At 38.6% G+C, this 22,087-nt stretch overlaps 1 protein-coding gene across 3 annotated transcripts in view; it reads right to left on the reverse strand.

Moving 5' to 3' along the window:
- Positions 1–649: 649 nt before the first annotated feature.
- arhgap20b (Rho GTPase activating protein 20b) overlaps positions 650–22,087 on the reverse strand; it is a 22,922-nt gene continuing 1,484 nt past the window's right edge. For 2 of the 3 annotated variants that reach the window (XM_057350342.1, XM_057350363.1), the window contains exons 3-15: positions 20,484–20,621; positions 20,245–20,391; positions 18,770–18,811; positions 18,575–18,665; positions 18,361–18,438; positions 17,939–18,005; positions 17,166–17,330; positions 13,505–13,671; positions 13,038–13,199; positions 12,790–12,899; positions 12,170–12,359; positions 7,832–7,946; positions 650–3,326 (exon numbers count right to left, since the gene is read on the reverse strand). In XM_057350342.1, coding sequence (XP_057206325.1) covers positions 1,555–3,326; positions 7,832–7,946; positions 12,170–12,359; positions 12,790–12,899; positions 13,038–13,199; positions 13,505–13,671; positions 17,166–17,330; positions 17,939–18,005; positions 18,361–18,438; positions 18,575–18,665; positions 18,770–18,811; positions 20,245–20,391; positions 20,484–20,621 — 3,244 coding nt within the window. In that variant the 3' untranslated portion in view covers positions 650–1,554. The remainder of the gene's footprint in view (positions 3,327–7,831; positions 7,947–12,169; positions 12,360–12,789; positions 12,900–13,037; positions 13,200–13,504; positions 13,672–17,165; positions 17,331–17,938; positions 18,006–18,360; positions 18,439–18,574; positions 18,666–18,769; positions 18,812–20,244; positions 20,392–20,483; positions 20,622–22,087) is intronic. The other variant, XM_057350353.1, reaches the window with a different exon arrangement.

A 22,087-nucleotide genomic window follows, 5' to 3' on the forward strand; every position in this document is an offset into this window, starting at 1 on the left:
GGCCTGAATATTTTGGACTAAAGTAATTAAGTGGACTGAATTCATTTATTTGACTAACCAATAACTGTCTATGTCTTGTGTCTTAAAAAAGATATATTGTTGTTCTTTCTCTCCCTTGCTTACTCCAGCTTTGATCGTAGTAGCATGGCCTTGTAAACTAACGGTATTGTTTAGCGTGTTGACAAAATGTTTATATGGTCTCCTATTTGTAATTTGCTTTGGATAAAAGCATCTGCCAAATGAATAAATCAAAGTAAACAAGAAAGGACATATTCCTTACAATTCACATGCTAATTCACTGCCATAAAAATGTCTAAAATAGGAAGTGAATAACACTGACAACCCATATAACAGGACAAAAGGCTTTGTGTCACAGTGCTGATACACATGAGACACACTGCTTTCAATGACAAACTTACTAAAACAAACCCATAGCACCATTCAACAGTAAACAACAGCCAGGTTCTACAGTAGAGAATCTAGAGAATGGGAAGAGTAGGTTATAGCTCAGTGTTTTGATTTTAAAACATTGTCTTTTTTTCAATGAATATACATTAATGTATGTATTATGCTTGTTGATGCAAGAAAACCCAGATTGCCTTTTGTCACATAATGGATGTGGCAATAAACGCACGACAGAGTATATGAGGGTATCTTTTAATTAATCCACAGACGGAAAAAACAAGCATAATCAGGGAGAACAGAAACAGGTGATAGACTAAATTAACTCATGATGAACTCAGGCAAAGGAACACCAAAAGAGATTAAAACTGACACCTTTCTTTTGTCACACCACAAAACAGAATATAAAAGTGGTCAATGACAAAAGCTTAGTGTCAAGGAAAATAAAATCTATAGAACAAGCTTTTCCACCCGTCAAAAAATAGGAGATATTCAAAACAATTTGTCAGTTCATTTACAATGAAAAATAGTTACACATCACAGTTTCATTTTGATACACCAGAGAACTAAAGAGAAAAAGCCCACAGATTATTATGTCATAATATGGCCCATTACAATTGGCTAACGTTAGACAACAGAATGGTTTGTACACAATGCTATAGGCTGGTAGAATAATAAAATAAAATTAGATTAAATAATTTAGGCAAAATTAGTGCTGGGCAATAAAACGATATCGATGAGACACCTTTATCAATAATGATAGAAAAAATGTTTGATATAACGCTGCAAACTTAACATGTAGGCTAGTTTTGTTGTATAACAAAGATTTACCTTGAAGTGCTCAGAAAACCATACCTCAGTGAGAAAAATGAGATCAGCTCAGGTTTAGATTCTCATCACTCTTTCTTGCTTCCTGATTATATTCTTGATTATTGATTCTTAATCTTTCTGTGTATATGGCTACACTATTTTTTTTGCCCATACAGTTAACAGCATTGTATCATTGCCAGCAGGGAGCTCGCCAACCCCCCACCCCATTTCACTCCACACTTTTCTTTCTCACAGCTGTACCACTCTCTCAAGACCCATTTACATCACACCTATAATGACTCTCTTCAAAAGTAGATGAATCATACATCTAAGAACAATTGATTATAGTTTGTTTTGCACAGGCCCTCTGTTGCGAACATTAACGGGAAGCTTGATGCATATTGTGTGGCGGAAAGTTCCTGCAAATTTGGTAGCGGGTTTCGGAGACAAGGTGCCCTGATTAGCATTTCCATGAAAGATGCCAATACTGTGACTAATGCCAGAACCACTGCTAATGCTAACAGCGGGTTGGGCATTTTCAATAATGCTACCAGGGTTGTGCAGGGCATCAGTGGCATTCGCGCTACTAATAACTTTGTCACGAGTAACAGATTCGACATTCTGGACAGTATTCTTGTCTGGGTAACCGCATACTCCATTGCCAAGACTACTATTGCCGCTGATCATGCTAACATTGGCTCCAGTATCCTTCTCGCCCACATCTTCAAAAGAAGAATTGCGGGCATTCACCTCTATTGACATTTGTTGTGACGTTTCAGAACAAAGCCCTAAAGGACCGTCATGACCATAAAACAGTGTTTGGGGAATGGTCACCTCAAGCGATTCCCCCCCTTTGGCCTTCTTTTGTTCGGTGAACCCAAGCCTCTCATTATGCTCAGTTTTCATAGTGACACTTTTTGAAGTCTGATCTCTGACCTTCGAATGTTTGAGCATCACTTTTCCAGCAGAAGGAAAGAAAGTGATTTTCATTCTGCTCACTTTTTGCCCACCAGAGGCATGTATTACAGAGCGTGCATTTAAACACCTCAAATGACTGTCAGAGTTGTCTTTTTTGGTAATGATTTTCGGTGCGCCCAAAGGTGTTTGTTTTAACTCGGATTCCTGCATCTCATTGTCGATCTGCTTTGCCATTGGGAGTGTCCGTATGCAGCAGGGCTCCCGCGAGACTGCTTGAGAATCCACGTCATGTTGCCCTACATACTCAGCAAGACACTGACAATCTGACGCACATTGTCGTTGTACAGCTTTAACCTCCGTTATAATAAACTTCATCGAATCCTTGCTCTCGACTCTCTCTGCATGAGGAGATGCCTCAAACTTTCTTTCTTTCTTATCCATTTCTAACTCTTGATCCCACATGTCCACCTTCTCCTCCTCATCGTAAGTAAAAACGTTCGTCCAACGTTTCCTAGACATCTCAGGCGTGAGAGGCCGCAATCTCGCACCGGCGCCAAACAGAAAAGGTCGACTCTGTGTATCTTGTGGGCTTGGGATCAAATCGGCGGAGCTCAGAGACAGCGTGCTATCCAACGAGCTGAGAGAGGAAGTGGTAGCAGACGACAGGCTTGACATGCTTGCCAATTTCTGCGCGGGATGCTTGAAGCGGGTGGGGATTTGTGGCGACTTCCAGAAAGTGTAACGGCGTCGCCTTGGGCCCGTTGCCGAATTATGCACCTGTTGTTCTGGGCTTAACCCCATGGAGCTCCGAGACTGCTCGATTCGGTTGTTTATCACAGCTGCATCGTAGCTGGATTGTCGGATAACAGGAGTGTGCACCAACATTTGCGCTTGGGGCGTTGCAAAATACATCATGGGCTCAGAGAGGCATCGATCACGCGTTTGGCTAAGTTTACCAACCCCCAGCGTGTTCACAGAAGCACTAGATTGTGATGAAATTGAATCCAGTGTTCTACAGCTGTACGTTCCCTGCGATGCTGGCGCATCAACATGAAAGGGGCGCGTTCTCCTCTTCTCTTTGAAAGAAAGTGCGGCCAGAGGGAGGAAAAGTGGGTGGACTTCAGGAGAGAGAGGGGAAGATACGATGAAGTCTTGATCTGTGTCTTCTGAAGAGGAGTGTTGAAGATATGAGCCATCTACAACAAAAGAAAAATCTGTCACTTATACACGCACGGTCATATAAATTCACTTTCACTGACTTGAAAGAAAGCTTATAGTGGCTTCACAGAGCGCTCTTTATCACATTTTGTCTGTTATTAAAATTGCAAAAATAATTAACGTCTATTATAAAATGCATTACGAATTACCATTTAAGACCTTGTCCACATGAATAAAAAATCTTTTCATGAATTTTAAAAAGCTCTTCATCCACACTAGCGTTTTCAAGCATTATCCAAGTACTGTCCATCCACGCTAAAACATCCTGAAAACGCTTACATCCATCTACTGCGCATGAGTAAAACACTTCAACCCGCGACTTTTATTTACTTTCTGCCTTATGTTGCGTAAATATAGGAAAGGCAAAGAGTTTTTTTTAAATGGACAGACATTGAGGTAGGAATGTTGATGCATATACAGTAACACCAACTATAATGATGCAAAAGCGAAAATTTCGCTGCCAACCAAAATAACTGTAAGTAATTAAATATTGTGTCTCCTAACAATTAAATACATAAAAGTCAGGAAAAAGCCAACCTAAAAAAGTATGTTTTTAAATAAGATTTAAAAATATTTAAATTTAAATTCTGTGCGTCTCTGATGTTAGGAGGCAGAGCATTCCAAAGTCTAGGAGCATAGGATGAGAAAGCTCTGTCCCCTACAGAACGTACCCGTGTCTGTGGGACTACCAATAGACCTGCTTGTGAGGAGCGTAGATGACGCTTAGGTGCGTATAAAGTTAAGAGTGCAGACAGATACTGAGGGGCCAGACCATGCAGTGCCTTATATGTGAGCATGAGGACTTTAAAGTCAACTCGGAACCTGACCGGGAGCCAGTGCAGAGACTTTAGAATTGGTGTGATATGCTCATTTCTCGGTCAGGATCCTAGCAGCTGAATTTTGCACATATTGCAATTTGTTAAGTGTGGTTTTAGGAACCCCAGCAAGAAGGGCATTGCAATAGTCAATACGGGAGAAAACAAAAGTATTTATAGGCCTTTCAGTCACGGAAAGGGATAACATAGAACGGAGTCTAGCAATATTTCTGAGATGAATGTAGAAGTTCTTTACGGTGTACTGAACATGAGAGACAAATGACAAGCTTGAATCAAATATTACTCCTAGATTTTTTTATTTGGCTTGTGGTTCCAAAACAGAGCCATCAACGTTTAAGAGTAGTGAACCAGCTTTACGAAGCTGATGGGAGGTGCCAATAAGCAAAACCTCAGTCTTATCACTATTAAGACACAACAAGCTTTGGGACAGCCATGATTTACTCTAAGAAATACAATGTGTTAAAAAAGGAACATCCCAATTTTGACTAGGCTTAGAGTGAATGTAAATCTGAGTATCGTCTGCATAAAAGTGATAATTAATCCCAAGTGATCTTAAAAGCAATCCAAGTGGAAATATGTAAATGCTAAAAAGTAAGGGACCTAAAATTGAACCTTGAGGAACACCCGTACAGACAAAACCAGTCTCAGACCGGCTACCACGCATACACACGAACTGTTTTAAGATCGGATAAGTAATATCTAAACCATGTTAAGACAGTCCCAGAAACACCAAAGACAGTTTCCAGACGTTGGAGTAAAAGGTTGTGGTTGACCGTATCAAAAGCAGCACTAAGATCCAAAAGGATTAGAATAAAAAGAGAACCAGAATCAGAGGCTATTAACAGATCATTGGAGACCTTGACCAAGGCTGTCTCAGTACTATGAAATTTTCGAAATCCAGACTGAAGGGGCTCGAATAGATTATTTAGTGTAAGATGACTGTGTAGCTGCAAAGCCACAACACGTTCAAGAATTTTCGCGAGAAAAGGAAGATTTGATATAGGACAATAATTATTTAAATGATCCAAATCAACATTATGCTTTTTTGGAACCGGTGTTACAACAGCAGTTTTCAATGGTGCTGGTACAACACCAGAATGCAAGGAATCATTAACAATACTGAGAACAGCAGGGCACAATGAATCCAAACAAGATTTAAACAAGCTCATTTTAAACAACATATTTTTCTCACTTAGGATTTCATTAATAGACAATTCAAAAGGAATTGCATGAATTCGATAAATGAATTAAGTTTTTTTACGAGATGGTTCATTTAACTGAACTGATGCTATTAACTGAGCTATTAAACTGGAGTTTAATAAGATAAAACAATTAAAACTGTTTCCATTTATTTAATGCACGCGCTTGTCCAGCACGCGCGTTCTCTGTTCTGCAAAGAGCCACACTCTGGCATCATTAAAACATCAACGGTTATTTCCAATGTTACATCATCCCGACGAATATGGGAATCACAAAGTTAAGACACTGGAACATTATTTGTTACATCGTGGCAACGAATATGGTCCGGTTGTCACTGTGGTAGCTGAGGAGACCCATTAGTGGCATTATTCCTTGTTGATGAACTAGACCGTTATGGGAAGCTTCGTGGATATGAACTACTACATCTGAAATGTATTCAGGCTGGATTTGTTGTCAGTCAAACATTTATTAAATATTCTGGATCCGTAAGTGCAACTCAGAAGAGAAATCGCTGTCTTGATTTTGGCTACACTGTAAAAAAGAAATCCCATAAAAAACGGCAGAAAATTACCAGTACATTTTCCTTTATTTTATGGACATTTCCGTTAATGCTAAAATGCATTTTAATGCAGTGCAAAATGTAAAATATAGGTTAAACAACTGTAAAAATGAATACAGAAAATTCCTTCATATTAATACAGTAGGCCTATATTGTGCCCTATTTTTACGGATTTTTTAGAGTGTACCGTACAGCTGGCCGTGGTTCGAAAACATGACATTTTACATATGTCCATCTAGAAAACATGTTGCTTTCACGTAATAGGTTGATGTGTAATTATTATGAGACGTCATATTATCCCTTTATAACAAGAAATTTATTATCTACCTATAACATATTATCTTGTTAAAACGACATAATTGAGTGGAAAAAATAAAATGTAAGTGGCAGCAATATGCCACCGTAATATAGCAACAGTTTAAAGCATTTACATGATTATAAATGTTGACGACTTATTAAGCATAATTAGTGTAACACTGTGCATGTAAATGCTCTCATTGACTGTCAAAAATAAGGCATTAATGCATGCAATTAATTTTTTTAGATTAACGTGTTAACTTAAAGCAGCTCTTAAAAGCGTTCATCCTTTGGCAAGCGTTACATTAAACTACTTTGTTCAATTATACTTCAATGTTGAATGGCTATAATTAATGTTAAAATTAAGAAAAAACAAACAAAAAAATTACAAAAAAGTGTGATTAATTAGTTAATTTTTATATAATCGATCGACAGCACTACTTATTATCAAAACAAATCATGCTACATATAGACCAGCATGCTTTGTTCTCCAAGTCATGGGTCACGTCTGCAGTACATCTGAGTAAATAAGATCCCACTGGACAACAGTGAATCAGACATTCAGATGGAAGAATCAGCTGAAGGTTACTCTGAATGCATGAATCATGCTTCTATGGCACAGAGATTTGATGGAAACCACCCTTGAGTAAAGGGAGTGTCAGACCGTCTTTAGTTGGCACTCAGATTGAAAGCCTAAGCAAAATAAATTCTCAGGTGAACGAAATTGTCAGCCATAAATGGCAAAAGGCAAATTTCTTCACTCTGGGAATTAGGAGTTATTCTTAGCAACAGTGATTGGTTGGTCTGAATTGCAGGAAAAACGAAGAAAACCTATTCCTCAGGAGAAAGAAACATTTGTCTTTTATCGGGAGGGTGACCAACTGCCAAGACCAATTTCGAAATGGCTATAAGAGATGCCTGGGAAACTCCTTTAGTGTCTGAAAGCACAGGTCAGAAACCCACTAAAAACCTTTGCTGAGACAGAAAGACAACAGAGAATACTGGGAGTTATTGTTTTGATTTATTCAGAGGCCCAGCTACTTGATTTCTCATAGCGCAGAACATCTCAGTTCTCAAGAAAGAGAAAAACAGATACAATTGAGAAAATTTGCTGACATGCAGATCAATTCGAATCCAGTTTAAAGAATAAACTAAACAGAATAAACCAGCAAAGACCACCAGGTCACAACAATAGACTATTGTTTAAAATGCGTATTATTGCACACTGCATATACTGTTTGATACCCTTTTGTTAAAACTAGAATGTATTATGCAGTATGTATTCTAAACCTACATTTATCAACATTTTATACAAAAAAATCAACCTAAAAGTACTCCCTAAGTCTGTTCTACAAAATGTTCGTAGGATCCTAATAGTTATTCTTCCTCAATTCACTTTTACTGCTAGGCATGACGCCCTATACGAGTAATCGATGAGACTTGAACATCGCCTGTGCATGGGCAGCGGAAATGTGTGTGGGTGTACCGTGAAACGGCACTGTCAGAAAGGCTAATTGCTGTCTGAAAATTGCCTCAATCGTCTTGAATGTGTCAGTATAACAAGGGCCAAAGTGCATAACCACACGATTACCTGCTGAGTCACGTGTTCCCGCTTCTGAAATTATCCGGCTGGTGAACAGACTCTCCAGATCATCTCCAAATACGGCGGGAGTGTTTTCTATCAGGAACTGGATGAGCTGTGCAACCTGAACAAAAGATATAGACCAAAACATCATCAATATGTAAACTTGCAGCGTTGAACTGGAGTTCAAGCCAATATGGAAACAAAGCAGCTTGCAAAGTTTGTGATTTGTTAAAAGTTTTAAAAGATTAATGCTTTGTGTATTTCCATGAGCTCCGTCGATGACGGTGGTGTTCACATGGTGTGCGCCAGTTGCCTAGCACTTTGTTTCTGCCAGTTCAAGAGTGTTTACACATGTAGCACAGAAACTATGCAACCCTCATGTGTGTGCGTCTGGTATGTGCATAAATATCCTTTATGCTTGTTTGTGCTTCTGTGTGACTCATTCCTGGAATTTCGTTCTTTGAAGGGCTCAATAACAAAAGCAAAGATCCAATCACGATTTTCTTAGCAACGCTACTAGTGAGCCCACAGGAATGGAAATCAACTGCATGATGGGAAAATGTAATGACAATGTACAGATCTGTACAATTTGCATTGGAAATGCGATTTCTAATATACACACCTGAGAACTGTGGCCACGAGTAGACGGTATGTTATGCTGTGATAAATCTCCAACGACTCCTGTTGTTCCTTTCTAACAAATTTGTATGGATTTAATGTACAGCAAGCATTATTGTACTCCTGGACATGAGGAACCACAAAAACAGGTACAGCAGGTAATCCCAAATGGCCCACTTACTGTACATTCAGTACACATTTATCAAACCTGTGTGACAGTAATAATTGTCAGAGTGAACTGGGGTCTCATTTATAAATCTGTGCATAAATTTTATCCATATAGGGTGCGCACGCACAAAAGCAAGATTTTACGCCAAAACCTGCGTATAATTCCCTTTATAAAATCCCAGTTTGGGGAAGACTATGCATACAGACGTCTCCACCCCATCTCCTTCACAAAATAACCATAAATTGAGCTTATAATGCCTAGTTTTATAATGCATATATTATGCATTATTATACATGTCATCTGCCTATTTCCATCCATGCCTTCCATATTCTCTCTCTCTCCGGTGTCCCGTCTTTTAGCCCCGCCCTCTCGTTCCCTCGTTAACTTCTCCTTAGTGTTTGATCCTTGTCACCTGCCCATCACCCTCCCTGTGTTATCATCCCTCGTTTGTATTCCCCTATTTAAAGCCTCTGTTTTTCCTGTCCTGTGTCGGTTCATTGTTTCCTGTATGTGGTTTAAACGGTCCTTGTTCATGGTCAGTGGTCTTGTAATCCTCGTATTCCTGCCTTGTCTTGCCCTACCTTGCCTGTTTTGTGAGTTGGTTTTGTTTATGATATTTAGTTCTCGTTTTGTCCCCTTGTGGGAAGTTTTTGTTTATCCTTTGAGAAGTATTCTGGTTGTAGTGTATTGTCACCCCATTGTGGGTTTTTGTGTAGTATAAACCTTTTTGTTAACACCTCACCACTGCTGCCTGCATCTGGGTTCTTCCCCGCTGCAATATGTGACAGTTTCCTTCTTAATTTGTGGCATTTACATTTCTATCTATGCTCTACAGGGTAAAGACCACAATAAGCATGTAATAATAAAGGATTTTAGAAGCGGGCTACACATTATTCCTCTGGAGCCTTTCCCCCCACATAAAGGTTCCATATCCCCAGCAACCCCCCACCCCCCCATGGATCTACTGACTAATGATACAGAAATATGGGTATGAAAAGCGCAGCAGAGTCATACCTCTCACAGTCATACCCCTCCAGCTCTCAATGGGATGGCAACGTAATAAGACATTTTTGAAGGGTCAGGAGGAAGATTCAGAATGCGTGCATGCTTATATTTATTCTGCCTCATTCATGAAAGATTTTCAAAACAGAATGCTTATTTTGTCAGATCCAAATCAATAAGTTGTTATAGTGACCAGCGTCTAAGAATTCTCTTCTTTGGTATCCAGACAGTCTGTCCTGCTTTTTTAAATTAATGGAATTACAAATACATACCAGGCAAATTAGAAAGAGCACTGTTAGTGTTCCTGTGTAGCTCAGTTGGTAGAGCATTGCGCTAACAACGTAAGGTTGTGGGTCCGATCCCAGGGAACACACACTGATAAAAAGAGACATGTATAGACTAAATGCACTGTAAGTCGCTCTGGATAAAAGCGTCTGCCAAATGCATAAATGGAAAAGAGCGCTGTGAGATAAAAAGAATATCCGTGATATTAAATGAAAAATCTGTGTGGGTTTATCAAGGGCATAATAAAAGAAAAAGATGTAATTGATGTCGGTAACCTTCATCTCTTTGTCTTATAAAAACTCCTTTAGAAAGCTCCACTTTCTCCCACATAGCTAAATCTCGAAATCAGTTCTTGCGTTGTTCATATCAGTGACTTTGCTAGGCCTACATTCGATTCAGGAGATTGTGAGCTGACGTGCTCTCAGTGGCCTGCTGTTATTTACAAGCCATTTGGTTTAAACCTTCTCTCTCCCTCTGAAAGGCTTTTCTCTACACCAAGAAATGTCTCCATCTCTGCCATGCAGACACACTTCACTTCCTCTGTAGATGGGATCTTACCTCCCAAAAATACTTCAGCGAAGTTGATAAAAACACTAGCCTTCAGCTTTGCCATCATCACTCACTAAACCAAGCAAACTCCAAGGGCTCATGGTTTTTTTGTCCACTTTTGAAAATGGCCCCTGCTGGCAGCTGCTTTAGCAACACCATTGTGTGGGCTTCTTCTGAAGTGGTCTAGCAGACTTCTCAGGATAAAGCTGTTTTTCTACAGTATTAGCACTAGTGCATAATGTACTTGAACTACCTCTTGTTATAAAAAGCACAGTGTATGTACATTATTATGGAAAGAAAGTGCATGCCAAATGTAAAAATCTTGTTCAATGAAACTGATATTAGTGGCATCTAATAAATCTTGTTTGTTTGCTCCTCCAGGTCTTAGCCAGCAGAGATGCATCACAAAGCAGAATCTGCTTGCTGAAAGAAGTTATGAGTTTCTCTTGAGGTACGAGATGTACACATACCAGTTCTATTGAAGGACTCTCCAGACGCATCCCTCCCAGAGGCTGTGTGTTTAAAATTCAAAAGTGACTGCTTATTAAATCATTGAGGCCCGGGGTTTAACTCAGAAAGTGGCCTGTGATGTCTTAACAAGAGCAGTAAGAAGCGAGGGGTCGAACAATGGCTCCAATCGGTTAACACCAGATGCGGCGTTCTTTTATACACCAACACAGACTACACTAAGTAATCAGCTATAAGTCTTACGCTGTGCCAAAGCATCACGTTATATTACTTGCAGGACTACTTGGTTTTATTACACACAATTTTTTTTCAACTTGCATGGAAGACGCAATCGTTGGCAAATATCGCACGTTCGCTGTAATCGCACCTCACAATTCGAGTCATTTACATTGCCCGGTTCAAATTCCCATCTTTGCATTGAATTTGTATGTAATTTATTCACAAATAGTTTAATTCGCTCTTGGTCTGAACACACACTGTATATGCTTGATGAAGTAAGAGTAAAATGACTAAATAGCTGTGCATCTAACTATAGAACACTTCTGACAACACTTATCCAACGCTGGTCCAGAAGAACTTCATCCTTTACTTAAACGAAATTCAACCAACAGAACATGTATAACTGAATCAAACTGTTAAAGTAATATCTTTAGGATTTAAAAACTGTATATACTGTATGTAAGATTAAAAAATCTTGCGAAGTGATCTATAAATCCACTGTAAAAATGTAGCATGATTATATTGCTTTTATACACAATTCGAAAATGTGAATTGGTTGACTGGAGAGATCAAACATGTACCCATTGAAATTCAAGGCCAAAAATGTCAATCATGTAATTTCAGAAAAGCCTGTCATAAAAAAGTGGACTGGAGCGTTTAACAGCAGGCGCAGGAATAACATTTTCCAGGACAGACAGAGAATAATTAGAGCAATCTGTTTTGATCACGATTTTTACAGACAGCATGTTAGCGGCATGACAGCAATGATGGGCAAAATGGCAAAGAAATGAGCATTTACTTCTTTGCAGCACCAAACCTAATCTTTAAATCAATTTCCAATTACTCGTCTGGAAACCAGTTTCAAAGCAAAGTTTCTCTGTGTAGTTAAAAAGGACAGTATTTATGTATTGTACATCCATACCTACAATTTTGATTTTGAATTCAAAGCTAATAGACTACATTTGTCATCTACCCCTGTAAAGAATTAGTGGTATGAATTCATGTGTGCATAACCAGTTGTTTTACTCATTTACCTGCAATGTGCTCTTTCCATCCAGCTCGGGGCTGACCTGGGATGACCTCCAGAGCATGTTGGGTGCGATGCAGAGGGCTAAGTTTGATGCCGTCATCAGATTTACATGCGAGTGGCTGTGTATCCTGTGCAGCACTCCAAACAAGTGACACAGCAAGGTGAAATTCTCCTCCGGAAGCTGCGCGAACAAACTGGACGCATACAGGTGGTGTCAAATGAACATTACACAAATGCAAAAAATGTACATTAAACAAATAAAAAATAAGTAAAAAATACATTTTTAAAACAAACAACAAAACTGCAATTTTGACTTCAACTAAAGCAAAGGTAATGTCAAATTCCATGAAAGCACACCAATGTCTTAGCCCTTGAATAAGGTTTAGACATCGTGAAAGGCTCACTACAGGTTTGGGAGCCATGATACCATCTATTTTAACTTTTTATCGCACACATCTGACATTGGTGTCTTGGTAATAGCATATCATTGTGGAAAGCACCTGAAAATCTCAGAATGCCAGAGTTGGCTTCTATTGGTGATACACAATAATACTGTACACAAGGGTGGCTAGGCGAACAGGTTGTGTATTTTAGCAAAGGATTGATATGATCAGCTGTTCTCACCTTCTGATTTTATAAAGCTTATGCTGTTGATCCTCGATCTGCAGAACTTCCATCCACTCTTCATACAAGTCACAACGTAACACACAACCAGGCAGATCACGCAAAAACTCCTACATGCAAAATTGACATTAGAATCAATGCCAATCTAAAAACAATGACAAAATTAGATTTATTAAAAGTTAGATTCAGAGTGATTGTGTGAATGTGTATTCAGAGCAAAAGGTTCAGAGGGATGACTAAGTACTGACTGTTATAAGAGATGCAGAGACAAACACAGACTCTTCATGCAGTGAAATGCTTTTCCCAGAATTCATTCGCTCCTTTAGAATCCTACAGCTTTTGGCATTCGCAGAGCGGCGGAAGATTCCACAGGTCTCCGGACCCTCACAGAACAGAAGATACAGCAGGTCCTGGACATACATAATAACAGACAAATCCCTGAACTGACAAATCAAAGACATCAATTTTAAGATTTTAATTTAAAAAGATTAGTAATGTAATTATGTTGTCCTACAATTATGGCTCTGTGTATAAGTAAAATGAGTCATGCACTAAATGGCCATAGTGACACTATCAACCTCAAGCTGTGATCACATCACGAATCTACTGGATTAAAGTCTAGAAAACACTCTAGCATTGTGGGAAGCCATAAAATACAGAAATAATGAAATATTAAAATTGTATATTTACTGAATTAAACCAGTGATTGACATACCATTATTGGCTTGGGCAGGTTTCCATCAGGACAGATAGAGGAAAGAGATTGGCCGAATAGCTTTTGTGGGGCGTTGTGTGACTTGACATTGTCATCTGATTGGTTAAGGTGTCCTCTCCTCAGGGCCCAATCAATCAGAGACCTCTTTCTTTTGTGTTTAAAAAGACCTGATAGTATAACACAACAGAGCAATCACATGAGAATGGGAATTGTCATTCTGCAGTTGTTTTTCAGAATAGAAATAAAGAACATAATTAATATGTGGATTTGAATCACACAGAACAGAATAAAGCTAATTTCAAATCAGATAAAAAACACAAAATGCATTTAGTGGCATTAACTAATATTTACTTACTATTTATTTACTTTAGTAATAATCATTACTATTATTTCTTCTCATGTCACACATTTTTTTTAAATATAAATACTAAAGATAAAAACTACAAATATTCTTTCAAACATTTTAGGTTTCATAGGCAGCTACGGTACATTGTTAGCACATATAAGTGGAAAACTAGTGAGTTGTACCATTTCACGTTGAAAGTGTATCACAAGGCTAAGTCAAAACCTAAATTTAAAACAATTATTTTCTAGGGTTGTTAAATGATTAATCACGTTCAGAATAAACAGAATGTCGCAACGTGACAAAAGACTATAGAACACATTAAAACCCATTATAATTTAAAATTTTGTCCACACTGGATACGGCGCGGCGCATCCGGTGTAGACACAGTGTTAATATGAACTTTGTATTTATAAACACATACATGTATACATTTAAGAAAAACATAAAATACTGGATACAAATCAATAAATGTTTATATTTAATTATGTTTAATTAAATATGTGTGTGTGTGTGTGTGTGCGTGCGTGCGTGCGTGCGTGTGTGTGTGTGTGTGTGTGTGTGCGTGTGTGCGTGCGTGTGTGTGTGTGCGTGCATGTGCGTGTGTGTGTGTGTACATACATACAGTATATCTATACGTACACAGTACATATACAGTATATACATATATACTGTAGATACTGTAAATGTGTGTGTTTTTAAATACAAAATGAATATGCACAGTACACAGACATATATTATGTAAAAACAAACTTCTATCCTGGATGCTTTTAATCGCACTTAATCGTTTAAGAGCCCTATTATTTTCCAGATGTAAAAAAATCTGGTTTTATGAAATACATATACAAAATATATACAATATAACATGTATGTACACACAAACATAAAGATATATGTTAAAAAAGAAAATGCAATAGCCATTGCATGTTTTCTCACAGCATCATTTTGTGTCCATATGTGTCCCTATGTCTGCAATATTACAGCAAAAGGAGACAATCTATCGTGAGCTATTCTCAGAGGAAGAAGATCTGAGATTAGCCTGCATCCCGTGTGATTACGTTGAATCATTCTCTTCATTCAGCGATGAACGTGGGGTCCTATTACTAATAACTGACCCTGGCTGGCACTTGTCAGGGTTCTGTCCCATCTTGTCTTGCTTTTCTTGACCTAGTGACAGGATCATGACAGAGCCTCATGTTTTGTGTGGGGAGAGACATATTATTGTCATCATGACTTAATATGCGCTCTCTCCGGTCTCGTTTATGGCCCCGCCCCTCTCGTTCTCTCGTTTAGCTTCCCGCCTGTGTTTCATTACCTGCCCATTGTTATCGCTCTTGTTAGTTACCCTTTAAGATGCCCTTGTGTCTATTGTCCTGTGCTCGTTCGTACTACCTTGTTCGTCGTGCTTTACCCTTTGAGTTTTTGGATAGTCCTGTTATTGTGTTCATGCCCTGTATATTGTTCCTGATCCCGACTGTCTGTTTACCCTGCCTTGTTTAATTCGTGTTCAAGTTTGTTCGACGTTGTGTCATGTTAGCAATTTAGTTTGGTTCCTGTCTTATCATAGTCTTGTTATTTTATACCCTTGTTTTATCCCCCCCGTGGGAAGTGTTTATTTTTCAGTTTTGTATTTTAATCCTGTCCGTGTTTTACCCCACCGTGGGTGTTTTGCTTTGTCCCCATTGTAATAAAGTCTTGTCTTCGTACCACCGCTGCCTTGCAATTGGGTTCTTCCCCACCTCACCCGTGACAGGCACTATTATGTCTAATCAAGAGCTGTATTAAATTACTGATGGATTCAAAAAGCTTATTACTGTAGCATATTTTATGAGATAATATCAGTTTTATTAAATTAGTATTCTCTAAAACTGTAATCAATCAAATGTAAACTGTTTTCGCTATTGTGTTTACTGAAGAGTTTTAGTTTTTACGTAAAATACTGTGCAATGGAAAAACAGGTTTGTAGAAAAGATGGAATGTGCTTGCACAGTGAACTGACTGAACTTTCTAAGGCAATTACAAAGTAAAATGCCAAAGTCATGGGTCAACAACAAGAGCTGACTGTGACTGTGACTGAATGGTGAAGGCTTTAAGTACATAGTTATTTGTTACGCAAGTACAACGTTTCATTATCATCTACAGCAATAATAACATTGAGAAGGTTTGCAACTGTGTGTGACTGATGGCTTTATCAAGGAAAAAGCCACTGCCTTTTTTCTCAAAAGTCTAAGTTGCACTCTTTTAGAATGGATTAGGGTTAACAGAGTTTAAAGCAAATGATACTGTCAGAAAAATGTGAAATTCCTCACAGTAGGATTGCAATTAGCACCACGGCCTAGTCACTGCCTTTTTCTTACAAGGTCATAAAAAAGTTACACTCTTATTGATATTAATAATGGTCAACAGAGTTCAAAGCATATGGTTCTTTCAGAGAAAATTCCTCACAGTATGATTGTAATGAGCACCAGAAAGACGACCATAATATACAGTAGGCCTACATACAGACTGCATACAGTAAATACATCTAAAAGCTTCAAGCCCAACACATGTCAATTATTTCCATACACAACATTATCTCAGCGGTAGTGGCCTTGAGACATAGGTGGATGGTAAATTCACAGAAGATCTTTACATGAAGATTAAAAAGCAGTCCCAGAAGCTCAAACATCCATGCTTACATTCTTCAACAAATATTAACCGTTATTGTTCTCGTCACATCTGTGATCATTAAAACATTGAAGCGTGTTCTTGGCAACCAAACGTCTCTACAGATGGACCCGATCCATTTAGCTTTCTGCAAAACAGGCCTGTCAAAGACGCTGTAAACCTGGCAGCCCATTATGCTAGACAACACTGTTTGCTTCCTTTTCCATGACTTCATCTTAGCCTGTAATTTAAACAATCCCAACCGTATTACTTAAGCAGCTCCACTCTGCTTTGTGTCACCAGGATCAGCGTTTAATGAGAAACAGGTCACTGACTGTTAAGGTAAATAATTAAAAATACCATCAGCACGGTACTGCCTCTGGTCTGCTGCTCTCCATCTGACCCTTCCCATCTTTCACAAATGCATTCATGCTTATCAAATATGCAACTGGCCGCCACAAACAGTGGTAGCGCATGCAGCAGCTTCATACTCACACCGTGTCTACACCGGACGCGACGCGATCCGACGTGACACACGGCTTGTTCTAATGGGATTGTCGCGCCATGCCACGTCCGGTGTGGAAAAAAAATTAAATTATAATCACACACACACAAACAAACACACATGTCTGAGTGTACGCAGTGTGTTGTGTGGGATGCCGGTGCACTCACCTGGAGTGTGTGTTCTAGTTTTTAGGGTGAAGTGAGGCGTCTTGATCGTGGCCTCTGTCTGCTGGGCACCACTAAACGCTTCCCGAAGGTGCTCGGCGGGCATGTGCCGGTGCTCTTGCTGACTCTGCAATGAATGATGGAGGATGAAGAATGGAAGCTCATGGCCTGAGACAGACAAAAACATGAAGACAGGAAATTGGGGATGAGATCAAATATAAGTTGCAGGAAATTGCACGCTGCTACTATACTATAATAAGTACACAGTATGTACATGAGAATCAGTTTTAGATTCCATTATTTGAAACGAAACCTCTCATATCCTGTAGCCTTAAACATAAACCTTGCGTGCAAATCAGTAACATTACACACATGTTGCTGCAGGCTCTATGTCTCCCATGAGAATCAAAATGTTTTTGGTTCATTTCTGTCATTCTCAGAAAAACACTTAATCTAGCCCACGGTTGCCAAAGATGCAAAATGCAGATGAAGGCACAACAGGGATACCTATTGGGATGCTGGATGATGAGGGAAAGAAAACATTATGATTCTTTAATTATATCTGTATGAAATTTCATATTCTTTTTTTTTAAATAAGAGTAGATACACAATTATGTTCTCTTTACTCTGCAAATAGTATTATTTTTAAAAAATCATCTTTTGAATCAGTTTCTTCGCTATATACTGTATTGCATTTATTTTGTTAGATTGCTCATATTTGTCTTAGAGAGTCTATGTAATCGGTTATATGTTGTTTGTCATGAGAGTGTCATCACCTATAAGGGTGTATGTTTCTTCTTCTTTGTCATAGTTCACACCCAGCTGGTAGTCCGAGGCTTCACGCTGCACACAGGAAGTGGTTATGTTGTTTTGGAGAAAGACAGGAAAAAGGAAATGGCTGTTATCAAAATAGAGGAAATGCCAGTGGACAAACTTTGCAATAGAGTCATTGATGTTTACATCATCAGACAGCAATAAAACGACGTGCAAATAATTAAAGAAATTGCAACCTAAAATCTGCCAATTCATGTTTGACAGGACTAATAGGCATACCAAGATTTATTCACGTATCAGATCAGATCCGCCTAGATCCAAGCTGATACTTTATGCAAAAACAAGCATGAGGGGCAGAGAGATGGGTTCCCATTTCTATTAACGACTCTTGCATACTGTCTGTACTGTTTTAAGGACAACTCACCAGCAGTTTGCACTCTTTCTTAATGTAATGAACCACATTCTCTGCTGTGGTGCTCACATCCACTGCCACAGCGATGGTCTTGACAGCCGATAACATGTAAACAACAAGAAAACCAAGAACACGAATAAGCTCCACACATAAACAGGGGCATAGTTTAGGTTCCCAGAGGGCCGGGAGGGGCCGGGTTCACATTAAGCCAAAGAAGTTTGAGTACCGCTGGACTGTCATCATCCGGGTGGCAGAGCAGCAAGACGTAGAGAAGAATAGCGCTTGGCAAGACTTTCTGCCTGGCTCTGCAGGTGTGCCTGTGAAATGAAACAATATAACAAATTCAGAAGGAAAAACTGACAGAATGCTTCAGCAGAGACAGTTTAAATTTAGAAAAAAACAACAAGGTGTTTTTCCTTACCACTGAAGAGATTGCAACCATCTCTCCTTTGTTTCTGAAGAACTTTGATTTGAAGGGTGAAGGAGGAAGAAAGTGAGAGAGGGAAAGAATTACACATCTATTCCAGAATGATGTTTTCAGATAAATGGTACTGAATGAGAAGACAACAACAGGAGGTTGTGATATAAATAAGTGGGGACGATGGATTTTTTATATCTGATTAACCTTTCACACTTTGTAAAATTGAATAAAAACTTGTAGTTGTGACTCAATCCAACATTGTGACCATGTAAAATGTCTGGATGGTGCTATCTTGCAAATGACTGCGAATCATAAATCTAAAGGGTCAACTCATGACTTTTGAGCCCGGTTTTACAAACAAGGCTCATTTTAAACCAGGATTATGCCTTAGTTATATAAGAATATTTAAAGGGATAGTTCACTCAAAAATGAAAATTCTGTCAGGAATTACTCACTCTCTAGTTGTTCCAAACCTGTATACATTTCTTTGTTTGGTTGGACACAGAGAAAGATATTTGGACGAATGCTTGTAACCAAACAGTTCTTGGACCTCAGAGATGACGTATTTTTGTATGCAAAACCCGGAAGTGAGTTAGCATTATAGGACTTCCAGGTTCCATCGCTCCAATGTCTATGGGTTTTTTGAATGGGCTTTTGGTAAATCGCCCGAAATAAGGTCTGTGGTAAACAAAACCTCTAAATATTTTCACGTTTAATTCTATGACATAAAACACACTAATTATAACCCGCTTGTGATTTTTTTAAAGCCTTATTGTGTCTTAAAAATGGCGGTTGCTAACCAGTTGCTAAAAGCTACTACTTCCTTTGGTGGGGACGTCAGACGTGATCGCGTATATAAAGCTCACAAATAATGCAACATGGGCACAAATCTCTTAAAACGTAGATGTGGATTCATTCACGGAGTAATTACTCACCAGGGAACACATTTTTAATAAAGTTTGAAAGAGTTGTCGGAGGCGACATTGATTTAGAGCGACCTTAAGTGTAGTCTGTTGATAGCATTGTGTTAGCATTTTACTTCTGCCAAGGGAACTTGATGCTTTAGCACCGTTTTGCTAGAGGAATCAAAACAAATAAACTGGCCAAATTGTGTGAGAAATGTAAGTTTGTTGCTATTCACTTGTTATTTTTTCACTACTTGCAGCACATGGATTTTGTGGCCTTGTTAGCTAGACTAGATAATACACACACAAATAGATCAGTAAGCTAGTAAGGAACAGAGTGGGAGAGATATTTTTTGTTCAGAATCAAAAGGATAGGGAAGCAATTAAACGAAGGAGGATGAACCATCAAAAGCAGCAGCCAAAGAATAATCAGTGTGTTTAGAAGACTAATAAACCTTGTTAATCAAAGAGTGAGTCAGTCGTATTTTATTTGACTGAGCAAGGCATATTGAATTGGCAAACGTGTCATATATGTGATAACTACTACTTTGAGTGTTTTTCAAAACCTACCTAAAAGTGGCAACATAATTAGTGGTTGGCCAGCCAATCACAAACGAGTGCTTGTAGGTGACCTTCCTGTCTGTGATGATATGAATACAGGATGCCAGCCATATGTCTGAGAGGCTAACACAAGCCTTTAGTTTTAGATATAAAGACCTGTAACAGATGCACACTTATCAGGTAACAGAAAGATATCTTATACTGATGCACATATTAATACACACACACACACAGAAATATTGACATACTTCGTTTTGGCGATGATAAGAGAATCTGTGAAAAGTAGCAGAAGTCTCTCTTTTGATTGCAAGCCATTGGTAAGATGAGCATGGGCTTCCATCAACAGCATGGCATTCTGGGATACATGACACGCTTCATATCTATCGCTGTAGAAGTCAACAACAGAGACATGTTATTTGTCAATGCGAATATGTGTTGTGATGTTTATTGATGAAAATAACACTCAAGCATGCATATCCCATGAATACTATATGTAAGGAACAAAATCCCACTTTTTTTCAGAATTAGATTGATAGTGGAATATTTTATAATCGGAATCTTGCCTTTTTCAAACCGAAAATATTTAACAAAAAGCTCACAAAAGTTTACTAAGTGCATTAAAACTGAATTACTCTGAGCTTGTAAATACATACATGTTTACTCCATTACACATGAAGAGGTTATTTTCCATGAAGGTTCAAATCTCTTTCTGTAACCCTGGAAAAGAACCTTGAATATATGTTTTTCTGGGTAGAGCGATGTGGGGTTGCACTGTTATAAACAAAAGCTCTTCCTGAATTTGCATGTAAAACTTTGCAATTTGAAAGCCTGATTCACAAAGTATTGTGTATAGAAGTTGCGTGTGCATTTAATACTTTGAATCTCCAAATACAGTGAAACATAAAAAAAAGTGTTTGCTTCAAATCTAATAGCATCAACAGGACTATGTGAGGGTTAAGGGTGAGGTGTAGTGAAATATCATCATAGCAGTATGAAGAGCATTACATCTATGAGAAGTCCTCAGTAATATAGCTTTAAATGTCTGTGTGAGTAACATCTGCCCTGTCATTTTCCCGAGCGTCCCACTCTCTCTCCTTCCTTACAGTCTGAATGACGCACATTGCTAGCTTTCGTCTTCTAATGTGTGTTTGCATTCCTGACTATATTTGGCTATATAAAACACAGTGTGTTTTCAGGACTGTACCAAGGGATTGGTCAGATACGCTGTAAACAGTGCATGAGTGTGTGTTGTGTTGTGCATGAGAGAGAGAATGAAAAAATATTCTAGCACCTTGCCTCAAAGAATAGAGAATCGTGTTCACTAAAAAAAGCACAAAGACACTTTATTAAGAGAGTCCGATAATTATGAAGTGGTCAAGTGTGTGATTAAGCTTCAACAACTTCAACAGATCTTTAAAACACACACGCACTGATTTCACCACATGATTTATGTTACATTGTAATCAGCTAAATCAGAAAAATCAGCACACCACACAGGCATAAGGGAAAGGAAAGAAAAAACATTTTTAATCAAAATGAAAGGAACAAGCAAGACAGGAGAAGCAATTAATGAACATTTGTGTGTGTGTGGAGGGGTGGAGAGCACAAATGAAAAGAGAACTACAATTAAAATTTTCGCAGATGATGCTTTAATTGCATATTTAAAAGAACATGCATTACAAGAAGAGCTCTTCAGAAAGTCAAAGCATATGTGTGTGTGTATGTGTGTTCATGTTTGTATATCCCGGTGGGGACCTAAACCTGAATGCGTGTGTGTGTGTGTGTGTATGTGTGTGTGTGTGTGTGTGCGTGTGTGTGTGTGTGTGTGTGTGTGTGTGTGTGTGTGTGTGTT

Source organism: Triplophysa rosa, linkage group LG2, assembly GCF_024868665.1.
Source record: "Triplophysa rosa linkage group LG2, Trosa_1v2, whole genome shotgun sequence".
Taxonomy (NCBI): domain Eukaryota; kingdom Metazoa; phylum Chordata; class Actinopteri; order Cypriniformes; family Nemacheilidae; genus Triplophysa; species Triplophysa rosa.